We start from the raw sequence: 21,317 nt of genomic DNA, 5'->3' as shown, positions 1-21,317 counted from the left end.
CTTTCCCCTTCAGGACCCTGATATCCCTCTATCACCACTTCCCCATGGGACAGGAGACCTGACCAACATTGGTCTTTCTCTGTTTCTACTTCAGTCCTGGGCAAGAAGAAAGCTCACCACACACTCACCAGTAAATGCTTTGCTTCCACTGGAGACTGTACCATGACACCTGTCAGCTTGTCCTGCTCCTGGTCTTCTAGGTCCTTCTTGGGCACCAGAATGGACAGCAAATCTCTGTTGATCAGCATGTTGTTATGGGCATTGTCCAGAGCCCCAGGACCTCTTGGGGGACAGGAGCAGCAGAAAAAGACCTTGGGAAGGCAAGGAGCTGATTCAGGAGTCCATACCCACAGATCCCTGCAGCATCTGGGGGAACATGGTGGGCTCTGCCTCCTTACCTACTCCCGTTTGTCCCCCCCGAGGTGGGCACAGACTCAACACATCCAGGGTTCTGCTGATGGCACCAGGACCCTAGTGCTGTGCTAAGGGGGGTTCAGCACCCTTGCCTGACACCCCCCCATACCCCAGGGTGCATCCAGGGTTATGGGGTGAGGGCGTCTCACAAGCAGGAAGAGGGACAGGGCTAGCACTGCCAACCAGCCTTAGAGCTGCTCTCAACAGGCCAGTTGCTCTCCTACTGTCAGCCCAGAGCCCTCAGGCCACTTGAGAGAGCCAGGGACAACAGCATAGGACAAACTGGGGACCGTGTCCACCCAGGGCCAAACAGTTACTGAGGGCCTGATGCCACCAGGTCCTGGAGAAACCAACTCACCCTGTCCATGCACTTAGGGTCCACACCATGACCTAGAAGAGAAGAGGCATCCGCCTGAGCCGTGGGGAACGCCCTCTTGCAGCACCTCCCTCCCCAGGGACAGTGCCAGGGACAGGGTGTGGGCTGGGGGCTCAGACACTGAACAAGGAGCCCCGGGCCTGGTGAGAGGGAGCGGGCCATTCCAAACCTGGAGAACCCTCGGGGAGGGAGAAGAGAAGGGGGAAAATGAAACCCATGTAAAATCTCTGTGGGGTTCTGCTGAACGACCCTCTCCCCTGACTCTTGTCACCCAGTCAAGGTGCTGACCACCTCTCTGCCCTGGCTGGGGGTCCTAAAGACATTAAGAACTGACCCTGCTCCCTGCCCACCATACTTGGCCAGGGGGAAGAGGGGACCGTCAGCTGAGATGGGGGACTCATGCGATCCCGGCTTCGTAGGAGCAGGTGAGGTGGGAGGTGGAGGGGGATCCCGGGGAACAAGATCAGAGCCAAGCCAGGAGGACTGGGGAGATGGAGGAGGGGGCCAGCACCTCCCCCTTCCCTCCCAGAACCTCACCTTGAATGCAGAACCGCCAGAAAACACATGCGATCGGCACCAGCAGCAGGAGACAGACAGGTGTAATTACAGCTACAACTGTGATCACCAGCTGTGAAGTGTCTGAGGAGGAAGAGGGAGTGGTGGGCAGTCTCCGGCTCATGGTCACTGTCTTTCCAGGAACCGGGGCCTCCCCACTGGCCTGGGTACCTGATTTTTGGTCCACACATTTGAGGTCACTGAAGGGGTTACAGGGCTTGGCCACAACCATCCCATCAGGGCACCTGGGTACAGACACAGGGAGGACATGGAGGGGATCCGTCAGGGAAAGCTGGCCAGATGAGGAGAAAGAGGGAGAAAACTCCCACCTGGGGTACCCTGACAAGACAGTGCAGGAGGGACGGGCTTCTCCTGTCTGCAGGGCTGGGTCCCCTCACTGCCCCTTGCTGGGTGGGAGAAGGATCTGGGCTTGTGCACTCCAGCCCCCAGGGCTCCTGCTGAGTGTTCAGAGCTGCCCCTTCAGGAGCTGGGCCTTCTCTGCAAGGCCTGCACTGGCCTCCCTGGGCTGCAGGGGAAGCCTGTGTGAGGGGGCATCTCATCCAAGTCAAGGGTCAGAAGGGTTTGGGCACAAGCCAAGCCTCATCCTCCAGTCAAGCTTTAATACAAGGATCCTCTTGTCCTCCACCTGTTGACTCTTCCTACCAATCGCAGCCAGCACTGGAGCGTCAGAGGAGAGCAAATTACTATTGGCCCCTACATCCCCAAATAGGAAAGATTCATTCCCTCTTATTGGGGGAATGAGGGCTGGATGTGAGGTCAGCTGAGTTGGCTCAGGGCTTTAAAGGAACCTTGAAGGAGCTACATGCTCAATCTTATTATGACTTGGCTGTGGGCACTTTTGTATTCATGGGCCCTTTCCTGCATAAAAAATATTAAAGATTCCATATTATGACTGAATTGTTATAAAGATGAATATAAGCCCAGCTGCATTCTACTCATTTTTTCCCCTCTTGATATCTTTTTTTTAAAGAAATTAAAACTTCTGTTGACTGCATCATGGATCTAATCAGTGGCCTATTGTGTCCAATAGAAAAGCCGACCTGGCCAAAGGGAAGCGGTGCTAAGGAGGTGTGGGAAGATGCAGGGGGCAGTGCAGGGACATGCAGATGGATGGGGAGGGGCTGCTGCAGGCTCAGGAGACCCCACCAGCACAGGGACGGAAGCTTCCCTGGGGCGGAAGCGAGGCTCTGTAGTGTTTCCCTTGAACTGTTGGGAACCACCTAGGCTCCCACGTCTCACCCAGTGCTGCACTTCTGGCAGAACTCAGGTGAGTCTTCTTCATGGAAAGTTCCAGGTTTGCACTGACACTGTGTGTCCTTAGTCGCCGTGCAAGGGGTCCTCTCTTCTTCACCTGAAGACAAAGGATAAGGTTTGGGGATGTGTTTCCCTTGCGTGACCCTCGGCCCTTCTTCACCAACCAAACACCCACCCACTCAGCTCTCCTCAGTTCACTGTAGCTTTGGGGGTCAAATTCTGCAGCAACACATGTGGGGCACATAAAGGACAGCCCCTGTTCACCTGTCACCAATACTCAGAGGTGTGAGAAAAGGACCATGATTCATTATTTAATGCATTAGGACAAGGAGGGAAATCTTATAGCTCACAGGGTCAGTAGGAAGGGCCAGGTATAATCTGAGAGACCCTGGATGGAGAGGAACCCTTGGGTGACTTCCCAAAACCTAGCCCTGCTGGAGAGGTAGAGGGGCCCTAAGTTGTAAAGGCTGAGAGAGGCCAAGTCTCTGCCAGGAGCACAGAGCACAGGGCTAAGAGGGGCCTGGCCCAGGACTAGACCCACGTCAAAGCTCAAACCTAGCACTTTTCCACTTGGCCAGGCCTTTTCTTATGCTGTAACTATACATATCCCATCCCTCTCCCCCATCAAAGGACAGATTACTTTCCCACCACTTTCATCTGATGATTTAAAAGATTTACATACTATGTGGCATGCATTATAAAAATAATTTCTATTTTTTGTATTGACCTAAGACATAATCATAAAACAGGGTATGATGAAGACCAAGAAGGACTGGAATTGGAATCCAGATGTCCTGATTCCATGTTGGATACCATTCCCACCTCATCATGCCTGCACTTGTTATGGGTCCCCATGTTCTGTACCTGATTTACAGATTGTACATGGTAAGCAGGAAGGGAGCATATTCCAGTGATTAGTAAAGTCCACTCCATTTGTACAGGATATACAGTTTTCTCCACCTTCTGATACATGGTATCCTGGGAAGGGAGAGAAAATCTGGTAAATGAATCCCCACAGGATTCCCAGGGGCTGGCAGTGGTGACTGGGAGACTCCTCTTTTGGCCATCAACAGAATCCAAATGGGGAAATTCATTTTACCTGGCATCAGCCAGTTCATCAATTCTGCATCTACTATATACCCTTGACTAACAATGCAGCATAAATATATTACAAGTCAATAAAAAATTCAAATATTATAGGAGCCACGTTAAAAGAGCAGAAGGAAACAGCTCAAATTAATTTTAATAATGCATTTTAATCAATATATTCAAAATAATATCACTTAAAGATGTAATAAACATAAAACAGTCGAATATTTTACATTCATTTTTCAAAGTATGTCTTAGAATACAGGGATTATTTCTCCCTTACATCACTCACTATTCAGAGTGGCCATATTTCAAGTGCTCAGTAGTCACATGGACCTAGTGACTACTAAATTGGACAGCACCATCAGGTCCCTAGAGAGTCACAGAAGAAAGTCTTAATCCCTGTCCTCAATGAGGTCCAGGTCAGTGGAAGACACAAACAAGATCAGAAGTAATATGACAATCACAGACAAGCCTTCAGTTAAAGTTCATGCCATCCTCCAAAACAATGGAAAGAAAAATGGGTCCTGTAATGTAAAGAGTCAAAGAAAGATCCGGAGAAAGTGTGGCTTTGTGCCTTGGAATACAGAGGCATTCTCCAGGCACTGAGGTGAGACCTTGCAGGAGCTGCTGCTGCCTGGGAACGTATGTCCCGAATCATACAAAAATTGTTTTTGGCTTATTTCACATAGCACAGGTTTTTGAGGTTCATCCATGTTGTAACATGTGTCAGAATTTCATTCTTTTTTCAGGCTGAATAATATTCCATTGCATGTGTATAAAACATTTAGTTTATCTATTCATGCATGAATGGACACTTGGGCTTCTTCCACTTCTTGGCTATGATGAATATTGCTATGAACATGGGTGTACTAATATCTCCTTGAGACCTCGTTTTTAATTCTTTTGGATATATACCCAGTAGCAGGATTGCTGGATCATATGGTATTTCTAGTTTTTAATATTTTGAGGAGCCACCATACTGTTTTCCACAACAGATGCACAATTTTTACAATCTCACAACAGTGTACATGGATTGCAATTTTCCACCTCCTCACCAACACATTATTTTCTGTTTTGCAATAGTAACCGTCAAATTGGTATGAGGTGATAACTCACTGTGGTTTTAATTTGCATTTCTCTTATGATTAATGATGTTGAGCATCTTCCCGTATGCTTGTTGGCCATTTGTATATCATCTGTGAAGAAATGTCTAGTTAAGTCCTTTGCCCATTTTTTTTTTTTTTTTTTTTTGCGGTACGCGGGCCTCTCACTGCTGCGGCCTCTCCCGTTGCGGAGCACAGGCTTGGGACGTGCAGGCTCAGCGGCCATGGCTCACGGGCCTAGCCGCTCCGCGGCATGTGGGATCCTCCCAGACCGGGGCACGAACCCGTGTCCCCTGCCTCGGCAGGCGGACTCCCAACCACTGCGCCACCAGGGAAGCCCTCTTTGCCCATTTTTAAATTGGGATGTTTGTCTTTTTGTTCTTGAGTTGTAGGATTGATTTATATGTTCTAGGTATTAAACCCTTATCAGTTATTTGATTCACAAATATCTTCTCACATTCTATTGATTGTTTCCTTTGATGCACAGTTTTAAATTTTGATGTACAGAAAGTCCCCTACATACGAACATTCAAGTTGCGAACTTTCAAAGATATGAACATGCTTTTGGATGTCCAATCACGTAAGTTAGTTCATGTGTTTGGCATACATCGTCACGTGCGTGCATCCTCTACAAGTGGTTGTGCTTTTGTGTACTTTATTGTACATACTATATAGAATACAGTAGTACAGTATCTTTATTTCAAGCCCAGGATGTCCGGAAACAAGCATAAAAGCAGCAGTGATGTATCTGGTACTAAGAAGCGCCAAGCGATAATGACGGAAAGAAAAGTGAAAATAATTGAGAGAGTGGAGCAACAAGACGAAGAAGAAGTAGCTGAAGAACTGAAGAGTTTCATGATGCAGGAAATGGCAAGGGGATTTTCTTTACTTGAGGAGGCACTGTTAGTTTTTGAGGCACAGGATCTGAACGTAGATTGGTACACATAGGCTGCAGCAGCCGTTCAGAGTGCAATCCAGGACTACTGTGTCATCTCTGATGAGAAAAAAAAAGGGCTACTACCCAGACATCACTGGATCAGTTTTTCAAGAGGGTAGCTAGAATTAAATCTAGCAAGGAATGAGAACCTGCAGCCAAAGGCCCCAGGAATGATCTCTGCCCATCAGTGGGCTGGCACTAGCCCTGTGAACACCTGGGCCCCAGCCCTGCCCACCAGCAGGCTGACATCAGCTCTGAGACATCTTAGGCCCCTCAGCCACTCTCTCTGGGATCCAGCCACACTCATCAGTGGGCTGACACCAGCTTTGGGACACCCCAGACCCTGTAGCTAGCCATGTCAGGAACTGGTCCCACTTCTCAGCAGTTGACTCTAGCTCTGGGACCCCTGGTCCCACAACCAGCCACCCTGGGACCTTGCTCCAACCACCAGTGGGCCAGAACTAGGCCTGGAATTCCTGGGGCTCCACAGCCAGCCACCTTGTGTCCCAGCCCTGCCCACCAGTGGCGAGCAGACACCACATTAGGCAGGGACTAGCAGCCAAGTGGACTGAGGGCCAGCCATGCCTACCAGCCCACCCATAGTAGTCAGCCTGCCACAACAGAAGGGCCCACACAGCACACATGGGGGCACCCCTAGAGCATATAGCTCCAGTGATGATAGGGGAGTGTGCTGCTGGGACATAGGACATCTCCTACAAAAGGTCATTTCTCCAAGATTGGGAAATGTAACCAACATACAAATATATAGAAATAAAAACAGTGAATTAGTAAAATGAGGTGACTGAGGAATATGTTCCAAATGAAGGACCAAGATAAAACCCCAGAATAATTAAGTGAAAATAGAGATAAGCAACCTACCCAATAAAGAGTTCAAGGTAATGATCACAAAGATGATAAAAGAACTTGGGAGAAGAGTGAATGGACACAATGAGATTTAACAAAGAGTTAGAAAATATAAAGGAGAACCAAACAGAGCTGAAGAATATAATAACTGAAATAAAAATATATTAGAAGGAAGCAACAATAGATTAGATGATACAGAGGAACGGATCAGTGAACTGGAAGACAGAGTAGTAGAAATTACTCAAGTTGCACAAAAAAGAAAAAAGAATTTAAAAATACAGGACATTTTAAGAGACCTTGGACAACATCAAGTGTACTAAATTTGCATTATAGGGGTCTCAGAAGGAGACTAGAAAGAGGAAAAGGTACAGAGAACATACTTGAAGTCATAATAGCTGAAAATTTCCCTAACCTGGGAAAGGAAACAGACATCCTGGTTCAGGAAGCACAGAGGGTCCCAAACAGGATAAATGCAAAGAGAACCACATAAGGACACTGAAATTAAAATGGCAAAAATTAAAGATAAAGAGAGAGTATTAAAAGCAGCAAGGGAAAAGCAACAAGTTACACACAAGGGAACTCCCATAAGACTATCAACTGACTCTTCAGCAGAAACTCTGTAGGGCAGAAAGGAGTGGCACAATACATTTAAAGTGATAAAAGGGAAAAAACTACAATGAAGAAAACTCTACTTGGCAAGGCTATCATTCAGATTTGAAGGAGATATCAAAAGTTTTACAGAGAAGCAAAATCTAAATGACTTCAGCACCTCCAAACCAGTTTTACAAGAAATGTTAATGGACTTCTCTCAGCATAATAGGAAAGACCACAACTAGAAACAGGAATATTTTGAAAGTAAAAAGCTAATTGATAAAGGCAAATATACAGTAAAGGTTGTAAATCCACTTATAAAACCAGTAGGAAGGCTAAAAGACAAAAGAAGTAAAATCATCTATATCCACCATAAGTAATTAAGAGATACACAAAACAAAAAGATGTAAAATGTGATGTCAAAAAAAGTAAAGATTGGGGGTTGGAGAGTAAAAATACAGTTGCACTGTTGTTAAACTGTGTTCAAATTTAAGAGAGCAGCAACTTAATCATACACACACACACACACACATAGATTGCTGTATATAAGCCTCATGGTAACCATATTTCAAAAATTTGTATTAGATACACACACGAAGGGAAAGTAATCCAAACAAAACACTGAAGATAGTCATCAAATCACAGGGAAGAGAGGAAAAGAAGAACAAAGGAACAAAAAACTACAAAACAACCCCAAAACAACAAAATGTCAATGCATACATATCTATTGATAATTACTTTAAATGTAAATGGACTAAATGCTCCAATCTGCTGCTTACAAGAGACTCACTGCAGCACTAAAGACATTCACAATGAAAGTGAGGGGCTGAGAAAAGGTATTCCATGCAAATGGAAAAGAAAAGAAAGCCAGGGTAGCAATATTAATATCAGACAAAATAGGCTTTAAAACAGACTGTTATAAGAGACAAAGAAGGACATTATATAATGATCAAAGGATCAATCCAAGAGGATGATATAACAATTATAAATATATATGCACTCAACATAGGAGCATCTAAATATATAAGGCAAATATTAACAGACACAAAAGGAGAAAATGGCAGTAACAAATTTAGTAAGGGATTTTAACACCCCACTTACATCAATGGACAGATCATCCAGACAGAAAATCAATAAGGAAACACTGACCTTAAATGATACATTAGATCCCATCTAATAGATATATATATAGAACATTCCATCCAAAAGCAACAGAATACACATTCTTTTCAAATGCACATGGAACATTCTCCAGGATAGATCACATGCTAGGCCACAAAAGAATTCTTGGTAAATTTACAAAAATTGACATTTTATCAATCACCCTTTCCTATCACAACGCTATGAGACCAGAAATCAACTACAAGAAAAAAAACTGCAAAAAACATAAACAAGTTGAGGATAAATAATACAATACAAAGCAAGCAATGGATCACTGAAGAAATCAAAGAGGAAATTTAAAAATACCTGGAGACAAATGAAAATGAAAACACAATGACCCAAAATGTATGGGATGCAGCAAAAGCAGTCTAAGAGGGAAGTTTATAGCAATTCAACCTCACCTCAGGAAACAAGAAAAATCTCAAATAAACAACCTAACCTTACACCTAAAGGGGCTAGAAAAAGAACAAACAAAACCCAAAGTTAGTAGAAGGAAAGAAATCATGAAGATCAGATCAGAAATAAATGTAATAGAGATTTTAAAAACAACAGAAAAAAATCAATGAAACTAAGAGCTGGTTCTTTGAAAAGATAAACAAAATTGATAAACCTTTAGCCAAACGCATTAAGAAAAAAAGAGAAAGGGCCCAAATCTATAAAATCAGGAATGAAAAAGGAAAAGGTACAACTGACACCACAGAAATACAAAAGATCACAAGAGATTACAACAAATAGTTATAGAGCAATAAAATAGAAAAACCTAAAAAAAAAGAAAAAATCCTAGAAATGTCCAATCTCTCAAGACTGAATCAGGCAGAAATAGAAATTTTGAAGAGACCAATTACCCATAATGAAATTAAATCAATAATTTAAAAATTCCAACAAACAAAAGTCCAGGACCAGATAGCTTCACAGGGGAATTCTACCAAACATCTAGAGAAGAGTTAACACTCATCCTTCTCAAACTATTCCAAAAAATTGCAGAGGAAGAAATACTTCTGAACTCGTACTATGAGGCCAGCATTACCCTGATACAAAAAACAGACAAATATATGGGAAAAATTACAGTCCAATATCACTGATGAACATAGATGCAAAAATCCTCGGTAAAATATAAGTAAACTGAATCCAACAATACATTCAAAGGATCATACACCATGATCAATTGAGATTTATCCCAAGGTTGCAAAGATGGTTCAATACACGATGTAATACACCACATTAACAAACTGAAGAATAAAAACCATCTCAATAGATTCAGAAAAAGCTTTTGACAAAATTCAACCTCCATATATGATAAAAACTCTCAACAAAGTGGATATAGAGGGTACACACCTCAATATTATAAAGGCCATATATGACAAGCCCACAACTACCATCATACTCCATGGTGAAAAGCTGAAAGCATTTCCTCTAAGATCAGGAACAAGAAAAGGATGCCCATTCTTGTCCCTTTTATTCAACGTACTACTGGAAGTTCTAGCCATAGCAATCAGACAAGAAAAAGAAATAAAAGGCATCCAAATTGGAAGAGAAGAAGCAAAACTGTCACTGTTTGCCGATGACATGATATTATACATAGAAAATTCTGAAGACATCACCAAAAAACTGCTAGAGCTCATCAATGAATTCTGTAAAGTTGCAGGATACACAATTACTGTAGAGAAATCTGTTCTGTTTTTATGTAGCAATGAACTATCAGAAATAGAAATTACGAAAACAATCCCATTTACTATTGCATCAAAAAGAATAAAATAACTAGGAATAAATCTCAGTAAGGAGGTAAATGAAATGTACTTGGAAAACTATAAGACATTGATGAAAGAAACTGAAGACAACACAAAAAGATGCAAAGATATACTATGGTCATATGTTGGAAGAATTAATATTGTTAAAATGACAACACTACCTGAGGAAATCTACAGATTCAATGCAATTCCTATCAAAACACCAGTGACATTTTTCACAGAAATAGAAAAAATAATTCTAAAATTTTTAATGAAACACAAAAGTACCCAAATAGCCAAAAACAATTTTGATAAAGAACAAAGCTGGAGGTATCACACTCCTTGATTTCAAAATACACTACAAAGCTACAGCCATCAAAACAGTATGGTACTGGCACAAAAACAGACACATAGATCAATGAAATAGAATAGAGAGTCCAGAAATAAACCCACACTTATATAGACAATTAACCTATGACAAAAGAGGCAAGAATATACAATGGGAACAAACATGCCTCTTCAATAAATGGTGTTGGGAAAACTGTAAGGCTACATATAAACTGGACTACCTTCTCACACCATATAAAAATTTAAATTCAAAATGGTTTAAAGACACTAATGTAACACCTGAAACCATAAAACCTTCAGAAGAAAACTTCAGGGGTTCACTCTTTGACATCAGTCTTAGCAATATTTTTTTGGATACATCTCCTCAGGCAAGGGAAACAAAAGCATAAACAAATGGGACTATATCAAACTAGGATATATTTTTTGATATAATATATATAAATATATATATTTTTCCTTTGGTCCCTCACTCCTCTCCTACTTGGGTAACTGTGGTAATTCAAAAACTAATACATACCAATGAGTGCTTACCCCCTTGGGGGTGGTGCATGCATTTATCAGCTCAAAAGCAACCAGGTCAGCCTCCCCACTAGCCTCAGTGAGGGCAGTGCTGCCGGCTTCGGTGACTCTAGGTAACCTCGGCCCATTGCAGGCCCCATGGGGGCCATGACCCATTCAAATGTCTGCCCTATCAACTTTTGATGGTAGTAGCTGCCTGGACAGTGGTGACCATGGGTGATGGGGAATCAGGGTTTGAATCCAGAGAGGGAGCCAAGGAAAGCAGCAGGCATGCAAATTACCCGCTCCCAACCTGGGGAAGTAGTATCGAAAAAAGTAAAAAAAAAACACAAACCCAACACGTAAGACATGATTCATCACATATAAGGGATTCTCAATAAGGTTATTAGCTGATTTCTCATTAGAAATAATGGAGGCCAGAAGGCAGTGGAGGGAAAAATACAAAGTGCTAAAGGAAAAAAAACAAAAACAAGAAACAACTTGTCAACCATGAAGTTCTATATCCAGCAGACTGCTAGCCGATTTCTGGATTTTGGACTTGCCAGCTTCCACAACTGCATGAGCAATTCTTGAAAATAAATCTCTGTCTATACATACAATCTCTATTGGATCTTTTTCTCTGGATAATTCTTACTAAAACAAATTTTTGGTACTTTGAGAGATTCTAGCAGAACAGAATCTTAAGGATGATGGGTTAGAATTGGTTCTCTAATCTGATTAGACTTAAACACACTGATGCCTTTACTTCCTATAATAAAGAGTGCATGGCCAAGGGGGAGGGGAGTGGGAGAGGGTTGGATTGGGAGTTTGGGAATAGCAGATACAAACTGGTATATATAGAATGGATAAACAATAAGGTCCTATTGTGTGGCACAGGGAGGTATATTCAATATCCGGTGATAAACCATAATGGAAAACAATATGAAAAAGAAAGTATATATATATGTATAACTGAGTCACTTGCCATACAGCTGTAATTAACACATTATAATTCAACTGTACTTCAATAAAAAATAAATTAAGAAAAAAGAGTGCACAGATAGTCCATGGATTGATGTTACAATAGAGGATATGCAAAATATCACCACTGGATCTTCTAATCAAATAAGAGACAAGGTCTCTTATAGGCACATGAAAAGATGCTCAACATTGCTAATTATTAGAGACATGCAAATCAAAACAATGAGATATCACCTCACACCAGTAAGAATGGCTATCATTTAAAAATCTACAAACAATAAATGCTGGAGAGGGTGTGGAGAAAAAGGAATCCTTCTGTACTGTTCGTGGGAATGTAAATTGGTACAGACACTATGGAGAACAGTATGGAGGTTTAAAAAAAATAAAAATAGAGCTACTGTATGATCCAGCAATCCCACTCCTGGGCATATATCTGGAGAAAAACATTGTTCGAAAGGGTACATTCACTCTAATGTTCATTGCAGCACTGTTTACAATAGCCAAGACACAAAAGCAACCTAAATGTCCATCAACACATGAATGGGTAAAGAAGATGTGGTACATATATACAATGGAGTATTACCCAGCCATGAAAAAGAACAAAATAGTGACATCTGCAGCAACGTGGATGGACCTGGAGATTATCTTACTAAGTGAAGTAAGTCAGACAGAGAAAGACAAATATCATATTATATTGATTATATGCAGAATCTTTAAAAAAAGTGATACAAATGAACTTACTTACAAAACAGAAACAGACTCACAGACTTAGAAAATGAACTTATGATTACTGGGGGGAAGGGTGCAGTGGGGAGGGATAGACTGGGAATTTGGGATTGACATGTACACACTGCTATATTTAAAATAGATAACCAACAAGAACCTACTGTAAAAAAAAATTTAAATTCAGAAGTAAAAGTGCAATTTCTCCCCTTTACAAAGTCTTAGAGGTTAACACTATAAAGAGTTTTTGATGAATATCCTTTTTAGACCTTCTCTTTTTTTTTTTTTTTGGTGGTACGCGGGCCTCTCACTGTCGTGGTCTCTCCGGTTGCAGAGCACAGGCTCCGGACGCACAGGTTCAGCGGCCATGGCTCACGGGCCCAGCCACTCCGCCGTATGTGGGATCTTCCCGGACCAGGGCGCAAACCCATGTCCCCTGCATCGTCAGGCGGACTCTCAACCACTGTGCCACCAGGGAAGCCCCTTTAGACCTTCTCTTATGTGTACTACCTTTATAACTAAAAAAAGGTATTAAAAATATCAATAGACATGGAATAGCTTTACTACACTTGCATTTTCATAGTTTAGTTTCACACTTTGCTTCTGTGATCCAGCTATGAAGATGGTAACTTGGAAAATTTTTTTATTATAAACTCTAATAAAATGTTAAAAGTGAAAAATAAAAGAGACAAGGTCTAGTTGACCATTTATATTTATAATACCTTTTATATCTTTATATTTTAAAGGTATATTTTATTTTACTATTTTAATAACTTTTGGAATTTCTTTTAAAAATTGTGGTAAAAATATACAGCTTTCAATTTACCATCTTCACCGGGTTTTTTTTGTTTGTTTTTTTTTTGCTGTACACGGGCCTCTCACTGTTGTGGCCTCTCCCGTTGCGGAGCACAGGCTCTGGACGCACAGGCTCAGCAGCCATGGCTCACAGGCCTAGCCACTCCGCGGCATGTGGGATCTTCCTGGACCGGGGTACAAACCCGTGTCCCCTGCATCAGCAGGCGGACTCCCAAACACTGCACCACCAGGGAAGCCCCATCTTCACCATTTTTAAGCGTACATTTCAGTAGTGTTAGGTATATTCACAGTGTATGTTGTACAACAGATCTCTAGAACTTTCATCTTACAAAATAGAAACTCTGTATCTGTTAGGACTAATTCCCTGCCCCACTCTCCCCAGCCCTTGGCAATCATCTTCCTACTTTCTGTTTCTATGATTTTGAGTACTTTAAATACTTTCTATGAGTGTAACCGTACAGTATTTGTCCTTTTGTGACTGGCTACTTGTTGTAGCATGTGACAGGATTTCCCTCCTTTCCAAGGCTGCATAATATTCGATTGTGTGTATATAACACATTTTCTTTATCCATTCAACTGTTGGTGAACATTTGGGTTGCTCTCACCTCTTGGCTATTGTGAATAATGCAGCTCATATATGAAGGAGTATGCAAATATCTATTTGAGATCCTGCTTTCAATTCTTTCGGTTATATTCCCAGAAGTGGAATTGGTGGATCATATGGTGATTCTATTTTAATCTTTCTTTAGGAGTCTTCATACTGTTTTCCATAATGACTGCATCATTTTATATTCCTACCAATAGTGCACAAGGACTCCAGTCCTTCCACATCCTCACCAACACTTGTCATTTTCTGTTCTTTTGATAGTGGCCATCCTAATGGATGTAAAGTGATATCTCATTGTGGTTTTGATTTGCATTTCTCTTATGATTAGTGAAGTTGAGCATCTTTTCATATGTTCATTAACCATTTTTTTTGCCTTCTTTGGAGAATTGTCTATCCAAGAACTTTGCCCATTTTTAAATTAGGTTATCTTTGTTGTGTTGTTGAGTGGTAAAAGTTCCTTATATACCCTGGATATTAACCCCTTATCAGATATACAACTTGCAAATATTTTCTCCCATTCAGTAGGCTGTCTTTTCACTCTTGATTGTTTCCTATGATGCACAGTTTCAGAGTTTTATGTAGTTCCATTTGTCTTTTTTTTGTTTTTGTTGCTGATTCCTTTGAACATTGTTATAAAACTAATGAACAAAGTGAGATTGGCTGCCTGCTTTTAATTTTGCTGGACACAATGGGGGTAGAAAACAATAAGCTCAAGGATTTTAATTCCCAGCTTAAGCACTGCATAAATGACATGAGAGCTTCTATGTCTGCCCTGAAAGAGACACTTATTTCCTGTAGCTGCAGAGGTGAGTGTGCTGAAAACCAAACCCAGTATCTAGTGGCTGAATCACAATACAAATTGTTCAGTACACGCCAAAAGAGCTGCCTGATTTTTCCAATTTAAATAGAATCTCGGGAATATGTGTGGGATGGATATTAAGGTTGTGAAATAATGGTAGAAAGAACATAAAGTTGGATTAGGCCACATTTATTGATATGGGTCAACTAATGTTGCAATTTGGGAGTTACAAAGGGCTCTAATTGTTTGTTTCTTCAGTTTGTTGGCTGGCTGAAACATTGACTAAAAAGTAGCTCACGGTAAATGAAGTTGAAATGCCAGACCTGCCTTGGTATACTACAGAGGAAGGGAAAGACTCAAAGAGATTGGAATGTTAGAGTGGGTTTGACATTTAAGACCTGCTCACACACTCTGGGATGTTCCAGAGGACACATCTTTCACTAGTACTCTGGGAAATAAATTTGTGAAGGGTCCCTAGCATCCTTGAAGAGCTCTGTGATTGCTCTTCTCTGTAGACCAGAAAGTACTGTGGGAACTGCGGCTACTGAACTGGGAAATCTAAATGTAATGAGGGTAATTGGATCCCAGGGTGGCAGGGGCCAAGTGGTGGCACTCAATGGCCAAACGTAAGCTGGGTGTGGTTATTAAATGGACAGCAGTCAAAGTAGTGCTCAGAATAGTCTTACTTGCAGAAACCTATGACATTGGTGGGTTGATCATGGCATTCCTAGAACTGAAATATATAGAAAAGTCTACTAAATTTGTACAAGATATGTATAAGTAGAAAAATTCTAGGTCAAGTGATCAAAAGTCTAACTTGAATCATAAAAACAGAGTCATGTCCCCTCAATCAATTCCCATCCTGTTTACAGACCTAGAACTCTTCAAATGAAGGAGAATCTGGGTACCCTTGAGGAAAAACCCTGGTATACTGCCAAAAGTTTATATTGTTAATCTTTCTCTGAGCTTTCCCCAAAGGGACCTACAGCCTTTTACCAGACTGACTGTGCTTTGGGGAAAAGGAAATAATCAGACCTTTCAGAGATCACTGGACATTGGCTCTGAACTGACACCAATTCCAGAAGACCCAAAACATCACTATGGTCCACATGTCAGAATAGGGGCTTATGAAGGTCTGGTGAACAATGGAGTTTTAGTTCAGGTCCATCTCACAGTGGGTCCAGTGGGCCCCCAAATACATCATGCCATGATTTCTCCAGTTCTGAAATGCATAATTGGAAGAGACATACTCAGCAACTGGCAGAATCCCCATATTAATGTTTCCTGAGATGTAGAATGAGGGCTATTAGGTGGGAAGGACCAAGCACAAGCCACTAGAACTGCCACTACCTAGAAAAATAGTAAACCAAAAGCAATACTGCATTTCTGGAGAGACTGCAGAAATCAGTGCCACCATCCAGGACTTGAAGGGTGCATCCCCATGCATTTTGTCTATCTGGCCCGTGCAGAAGACAGATGGATCTTGGAGAATGACAGTGGATTATTGTAAGTTTAACCATTGCAACTGCAGCACCAGATGTGGTTTCACTGCAAAAGCAAATTAACACATCCTCTGGTACCTGGTATGCAGCCATTGATCTGACAAATGCTTTTTTCTTCATATTTGTTAGTAAAGACCACCAACCAGCAAGTCGAGCAATATACCTACACTGTCCTGCCTCAGAGGTACATCAGCCCTCCAGTCCTGTGTCATAACATAATTCACAAGGTCTTGATGTCCTTTCCCTTATACACAACATCACACTGGTTCATTACATTGATAATGTTATGCTGATTGGATCTAGTGAGCAAGGAGTAGTAAGTACTCTGGTAAGATGTTTGTATATTAAAGAGTGGGAAAGAAATCCAACAAAAATTCAGGGGCCTTCTGCCTCATTGAAATGTCTAGGGGTCCAGTGGTGTGGGGCATGTTGAGATATCCTTTCCAAGGTAAAGGATAGGCTGTTCCCTCTGGCTCCCCCTACAACCGAGAAAGAGGTACAACATTTAATGGGCCTCTTTCAGTTTTAGAGACAACATATTCCTCATTTTGATGTGTTATTCCAGCCTATTACTGAGTGACCCAAAAAGCTGCTAATTTTGAGCGGTGCCCAGAACAAGAGAATGCTGTGCAGGTTGATTACACTGGACCACTTCCATCATGAAAAGGGGCATCATTTTGTTCTTACTGGAATAGACACTCTGAAGACGAATCTACCTTTCCTACATGCCATGCTTCTTTCAAAAGTACCATCCATGGACTTACAGAATACCTATCCACCACTGTGGTATGCCTCACACCATCGATCTGACCAAGGAACTCACGTGACAGTAAGTGAAGTGCAGCAATGAGCCCATGCTCAAGGAATTCCCTGGTCTTATGCTCTCCACCATCTTGAATCATCTGGCTTGATAGAATGGTGGAATGACCTTTCAAAGACTCAGTTACAATGCCATCTAGATGGCAATACCTTGTAAGATTGGGACAAGGTTTTCCATAAGGCCATATATGCTCTGAATCAGCATCCAATGTGTAATATTTTCTTCCATGGCCAGCATTCATGGATCCAGGAACCAAGGAGTGGAAATGGGAGTGTTACTACTCACTATTACCGCTAACTATACAGTAGCCAAAATTTTGCTTCTTGTTCCCATGACTTTATGCTCTACTGGCCTAGAGGTTTAGTTCTAAAGGGAGGAATGCTTCCACCAGAAGACACAACGATGATTCAATTGAACTGGCAGTTAAGAATGCCACCCAGCCACGTAGGGCTCTTCATGTCTCTGAATTAGCAGGCAAAGAAGTTACTGTACTGACCCTGACTGCCAAGGGGAAATTGAACTACTGCTACACAATGAAGGTAAGGAAGATCGTGTCTAGAATCCAAAAGATCCCTTAGGGTGTTTCTTAGAATTACCGTGCATTGTGATTAAAGTCAATGGAAATCTATAGCAATTCGATTCAGGCAGGACTAATGGCTTAGACCCCTCAGGAATGAAGGCTTGTCTCACTCTAATATGCACAGCATATATGCATATGATCAGCTAAGATGCTTGCTGAGGGCAGGGAAAATGGAATGGGTAGTAGAAGATGGTTTAAATACCAGCTACGACTGCATGACCAGTTACGGAAACAAGGGTTGTAATTGTTATAAATATCTTCTTTACTATGTTATGCTTGTGCTTTTGTATTTATATATGTTAAGCAAATATCTTTGCTTTCTTCCCTCTCTTATCCCCTTATCATATAAGATATATTGACTTTATATCATAGTATTTAAGTATTGTTAACTTACATCATAGTATTTAAGTTATGAGATAACATGGAGAAGAGTATAAGTCACCCAAGGACATTGCATCCTCTTCTAAAGAAAATATAGGTGTGTTTTCAGATGTATGCAGCAGTGTTGGATCATGTTAGAACTATGACCTTGTTATTGTCTTTATTTGAAGATTGAGTATGGTCAAAAAGATTTTAAATCTTAAAAATTTTTCTATTTGTTTTCCAGAGAAATAGAACCAATAGAGAGAAATGGAGTGTGTATGTGTGTGTGCTCATGTGTGTATAGAAAGAAAAAGATATTTTAAGGAACTGGTTCACACAGAGTAGGCAGACAGGGAAGAGTTGCAGTTTGATTCTGAAGGCAGTCTACTGGCAGAATTCCCTCTTTCTCCAGAAAGGTGAATCTTTTTCTATTAAGACTTTCAACAGGTTGGATGAAGCTCACGCACATTAAGGAAGGTAATATGCTTCACTCAAAGTCTGCTGATTTAAATGGTATCATATCTAGAGGGAAGAGATATGAGAACATATGTATATGTATAACTGATTCACTTTGTTAATAAAGCAGAAACTGACACACCATTGTAAACCAATTATACTCCAATAAAGACGTAAAAAAAAAAAATTACCTTCACAGAAACATTAGAACATTATCTGGGTACCGTGACCTAAATAAGTTGACACATCAAATTAACCATCACAAGGCCACCCCTTGTCAACTTGACACCCATACACATCTCCAGAAGATCCCTGTTAATGGGCGCACAATGTACAAAGATGTGATCTCTGACGACAATATATAAGGGGAGAGATGGAGATGTATAGGAACACAGTGTTTGGATTCCATTGAAATGTTGTCAGAATTATAAAAACTAGAATTTTATCAGTTTAAGATGGTAATTGTAATCTCCATGGTAACCACTAAGAAAATGACTAAAAAATACACAGAAAAGGAAAAAAGGGAATTGAAATAGTACTAAAAAAAAATCAATCAAATTTTTAAAAAGGCAGTAATGGAGAAATTAAGGAACAAAATACATAAGACATAAAGAAATTAAATACCTAAGACCAGAAGTAAGTTTTACCTTATCAGTAATAGTGTTAAATGTAAATAATTTAAACTCTCCAATTAAAAGGTAGAGATGGTCAGACTGGGGAAAGAAAAACCAAAACCATAATTCTTCTACATGTTGTCTGTGAGTTCCCTGATTTATTTTTGTCAATATTGAATATACTCTAGGGCTTCCCTGGTGGCACAGTGGTTGAGAGTCCGCCTACCGATGCAGGGGACACGGTTTCGTGCCCTGGTCCGGGAAGATCCCACATGCCGCGGAGTGGCTGGGCCTGTGAGCCATGGCTGCTGAGCCTGCGTGTCCGGAGCCTGTGCTCCGCAACGGGAGAGGCCACAGCAGTGGGAGGCCCGCGTACCACAAAAAAAAAAAAAAGAATATACTCTAAAAACCCTACCTTACAGAAAACTTAATAATGTATTATCATGATAACAATTTATATCAATGATAAAAATGTGATTATTTAATAATGGTGCTGGGGCAACTAAGAAGACTACTGGAAAACAATGAAATGTCTTTCTTACTCTCTTATAAGAAAATAAAATCTGGGTGAATCAATGACTTAATTATAAAATAGAAAATAACAAAACTACTGCAAATATATATGAGAAATTTCTCTTACAATTTTATAAAGAGAAAGAATTATCTCAGTATATCCCTCATCCTTCCTAATCTGCTCTGTTCACCACCATATTAAAGCCCACCCATCTTGACCCCGGACCACAGCAACAGGTGCTGGAAGCCCTTGTGCATTTACAGTTTCGTTTTTGTGTTTGTTTGGGGCTAAGCTCTTCCCTGTCCACATCCTGACACTTTGACAAGCCCACACTGAACATCAAATGGAAAGGCACAAGAGTCTTTCTTATGATGCTCATGGAAATGCACAGTCTTAAAGGGTTTTTAAGCACCCCTCAGTGCTACTCTTGCCAGCTCTGGAAGCCCTTGTGCAGAAAATCAACTTCTAACTCACTTTCCTTCCTGGGGTAAAGGAAACACGTGCAAAGCAAAAACCCCAGTCAACCACCCTGCCAGGCATGGTTTCTGCTGTTTTCCTGTGGCTCATAGAACCACATGGAACAGACATCACACCAGGTAGAAGAACCAGGGGTGCACTTCACAGACATGCCCTGGAAGGCTCTCCACCTGTTTCTGGTCTTGCCCCCTTTCAATCCAAGAGTGTGCTCTTATCGCATTGGTCCTCTGCCTAAAACAAACCTGATTCCTTCAGTCTTTCGCTTAAAACTTTTTGGAGTTGTCCCTCACTAACAAAATAAAACCCATACTCCCTCCACAGTGTCCAGGACCCCGTGTGATCTCCTCCCACCTGTCCTGTTGACCTCTCCACCCTCCACTCACCCCAGCTGCCCCCTAGCTTTGCTAAAACAAGCCCAGCCCTGCCCCTTGGGGTGACAGTTCCCGGGGGCCCCCTCAGGAGCACTCTACCTGGCTCTCTGCACCAAAGTCACCAACCCCAGGAGGCCTTACCAACACCATCTCTGTCCCACCCATCACTCAGTTATCCTCACGGTTCCTAGCTCATCTCTCTGACTGTCACGTTTGTCCATCTGTCTGGGTGTCATCCTAGGAGGAGTGTTCCAGGAGGGCGGGGGCCTCACGTCCTCCACTAGCACAGCGCCTGGCACACGGAAGACTTCCAGTAAATGCCTGTGGAATAAGAACCAGGAACTGCAGGAATCAGAAGACCAGAAGGACATGAAGATAAGGCAGACAAGGGTCAGGTAAGGGTTGGAGATCAGTCGTAGAATTTACCTGGGGGACACAACTCCCAGAAGCTGCGCCTCCATCCCTGTGGGGCAGCTAATTGTTGGTGAACTCCATCCTTCCCTGTGGGCATGATTGAGGCAGCTGTGACCTATAGGGACAAAACAGGGACAGGCATGAGTGGCTTCCAGACTCTCACCCCTCCCAGAATCCATTCCACAATCCTTTCACCTCACCTCCAAAACTAAGCAGAACTTACACCTTTCTCCCAGCTCCAAAGTCTTAAATATTCTTCAGTATTTATGTTTGAACTTTCATGATTTGGGGCTAGCCAAGTAACATACCCTTGAAAAACTCTCCTTTATCCTTTTCTCT

General features: G+C 41.7%; 1 protein-coding gene and 1 long non-coding RNA gene across 9 annotated transcripts in view; one reads left to right on the top strand and one right to left on the bottom strand.

The window, feature by feature from the left end:
- LOC101271509 (tumor necrosis factor receptor superfamily member 10A) overlaps nt 1-21,317 on the bottom strand; it is a 105,886-nt gene that overhangs the window by 18,703 nt on the left and 65,866 nt on the right. For 2 of the 8 annotated variants that reach the window (XM_049711677.1, XM_049711673.1), the window contains 2 exons: nt 773-804; nt 129-311 (listed from right to left, as the gene is read on the bottom strand). In XM_049711677.1, coding sequence (XP_049567634.1) covers nt 129-311; nt 773-804 — 215 coding nt within the window. Of the gene's footprint in view, nt 1-128; nt 312-772; nt 805-1,327; nt 1,591-2,605; nt 2,718-3,484; nt 3,599-20,990; nt 21,094-21,317 lie in introns of all 8 variants that reach the window. The other 6 variants (XM_049711680.1, XM_049711674.1, XM_012533317.3 and 3 more) reach the window with 5 other exon arrangements.
- Nucleotides 1-21,317, top strand: part of LOC125964885 (uncharacterized) — a 123,834-nt gene that overhangs the window by 73,781 nt on the left and 28,736 nt on the right. The window lies entirely within an intron of this gene.

This window comes from Orcinus orca, chromosome 6 (assembly GCF_937001465.1).
Source record: "Orcinus orca chromosome 6, mOrcOrc1.1, whole genome shotgun sequence".
NCBI classification, from domain to species: domain Eukaryota; kingdom Metazoa; phylum Chordata; class Mammalia; order Artiodactyla; family Delphinidae; genus Orcinus; species Orcinus orca.
This window is presented reverse-complemented; position numbering and strand designations above follow the sequence as displayed.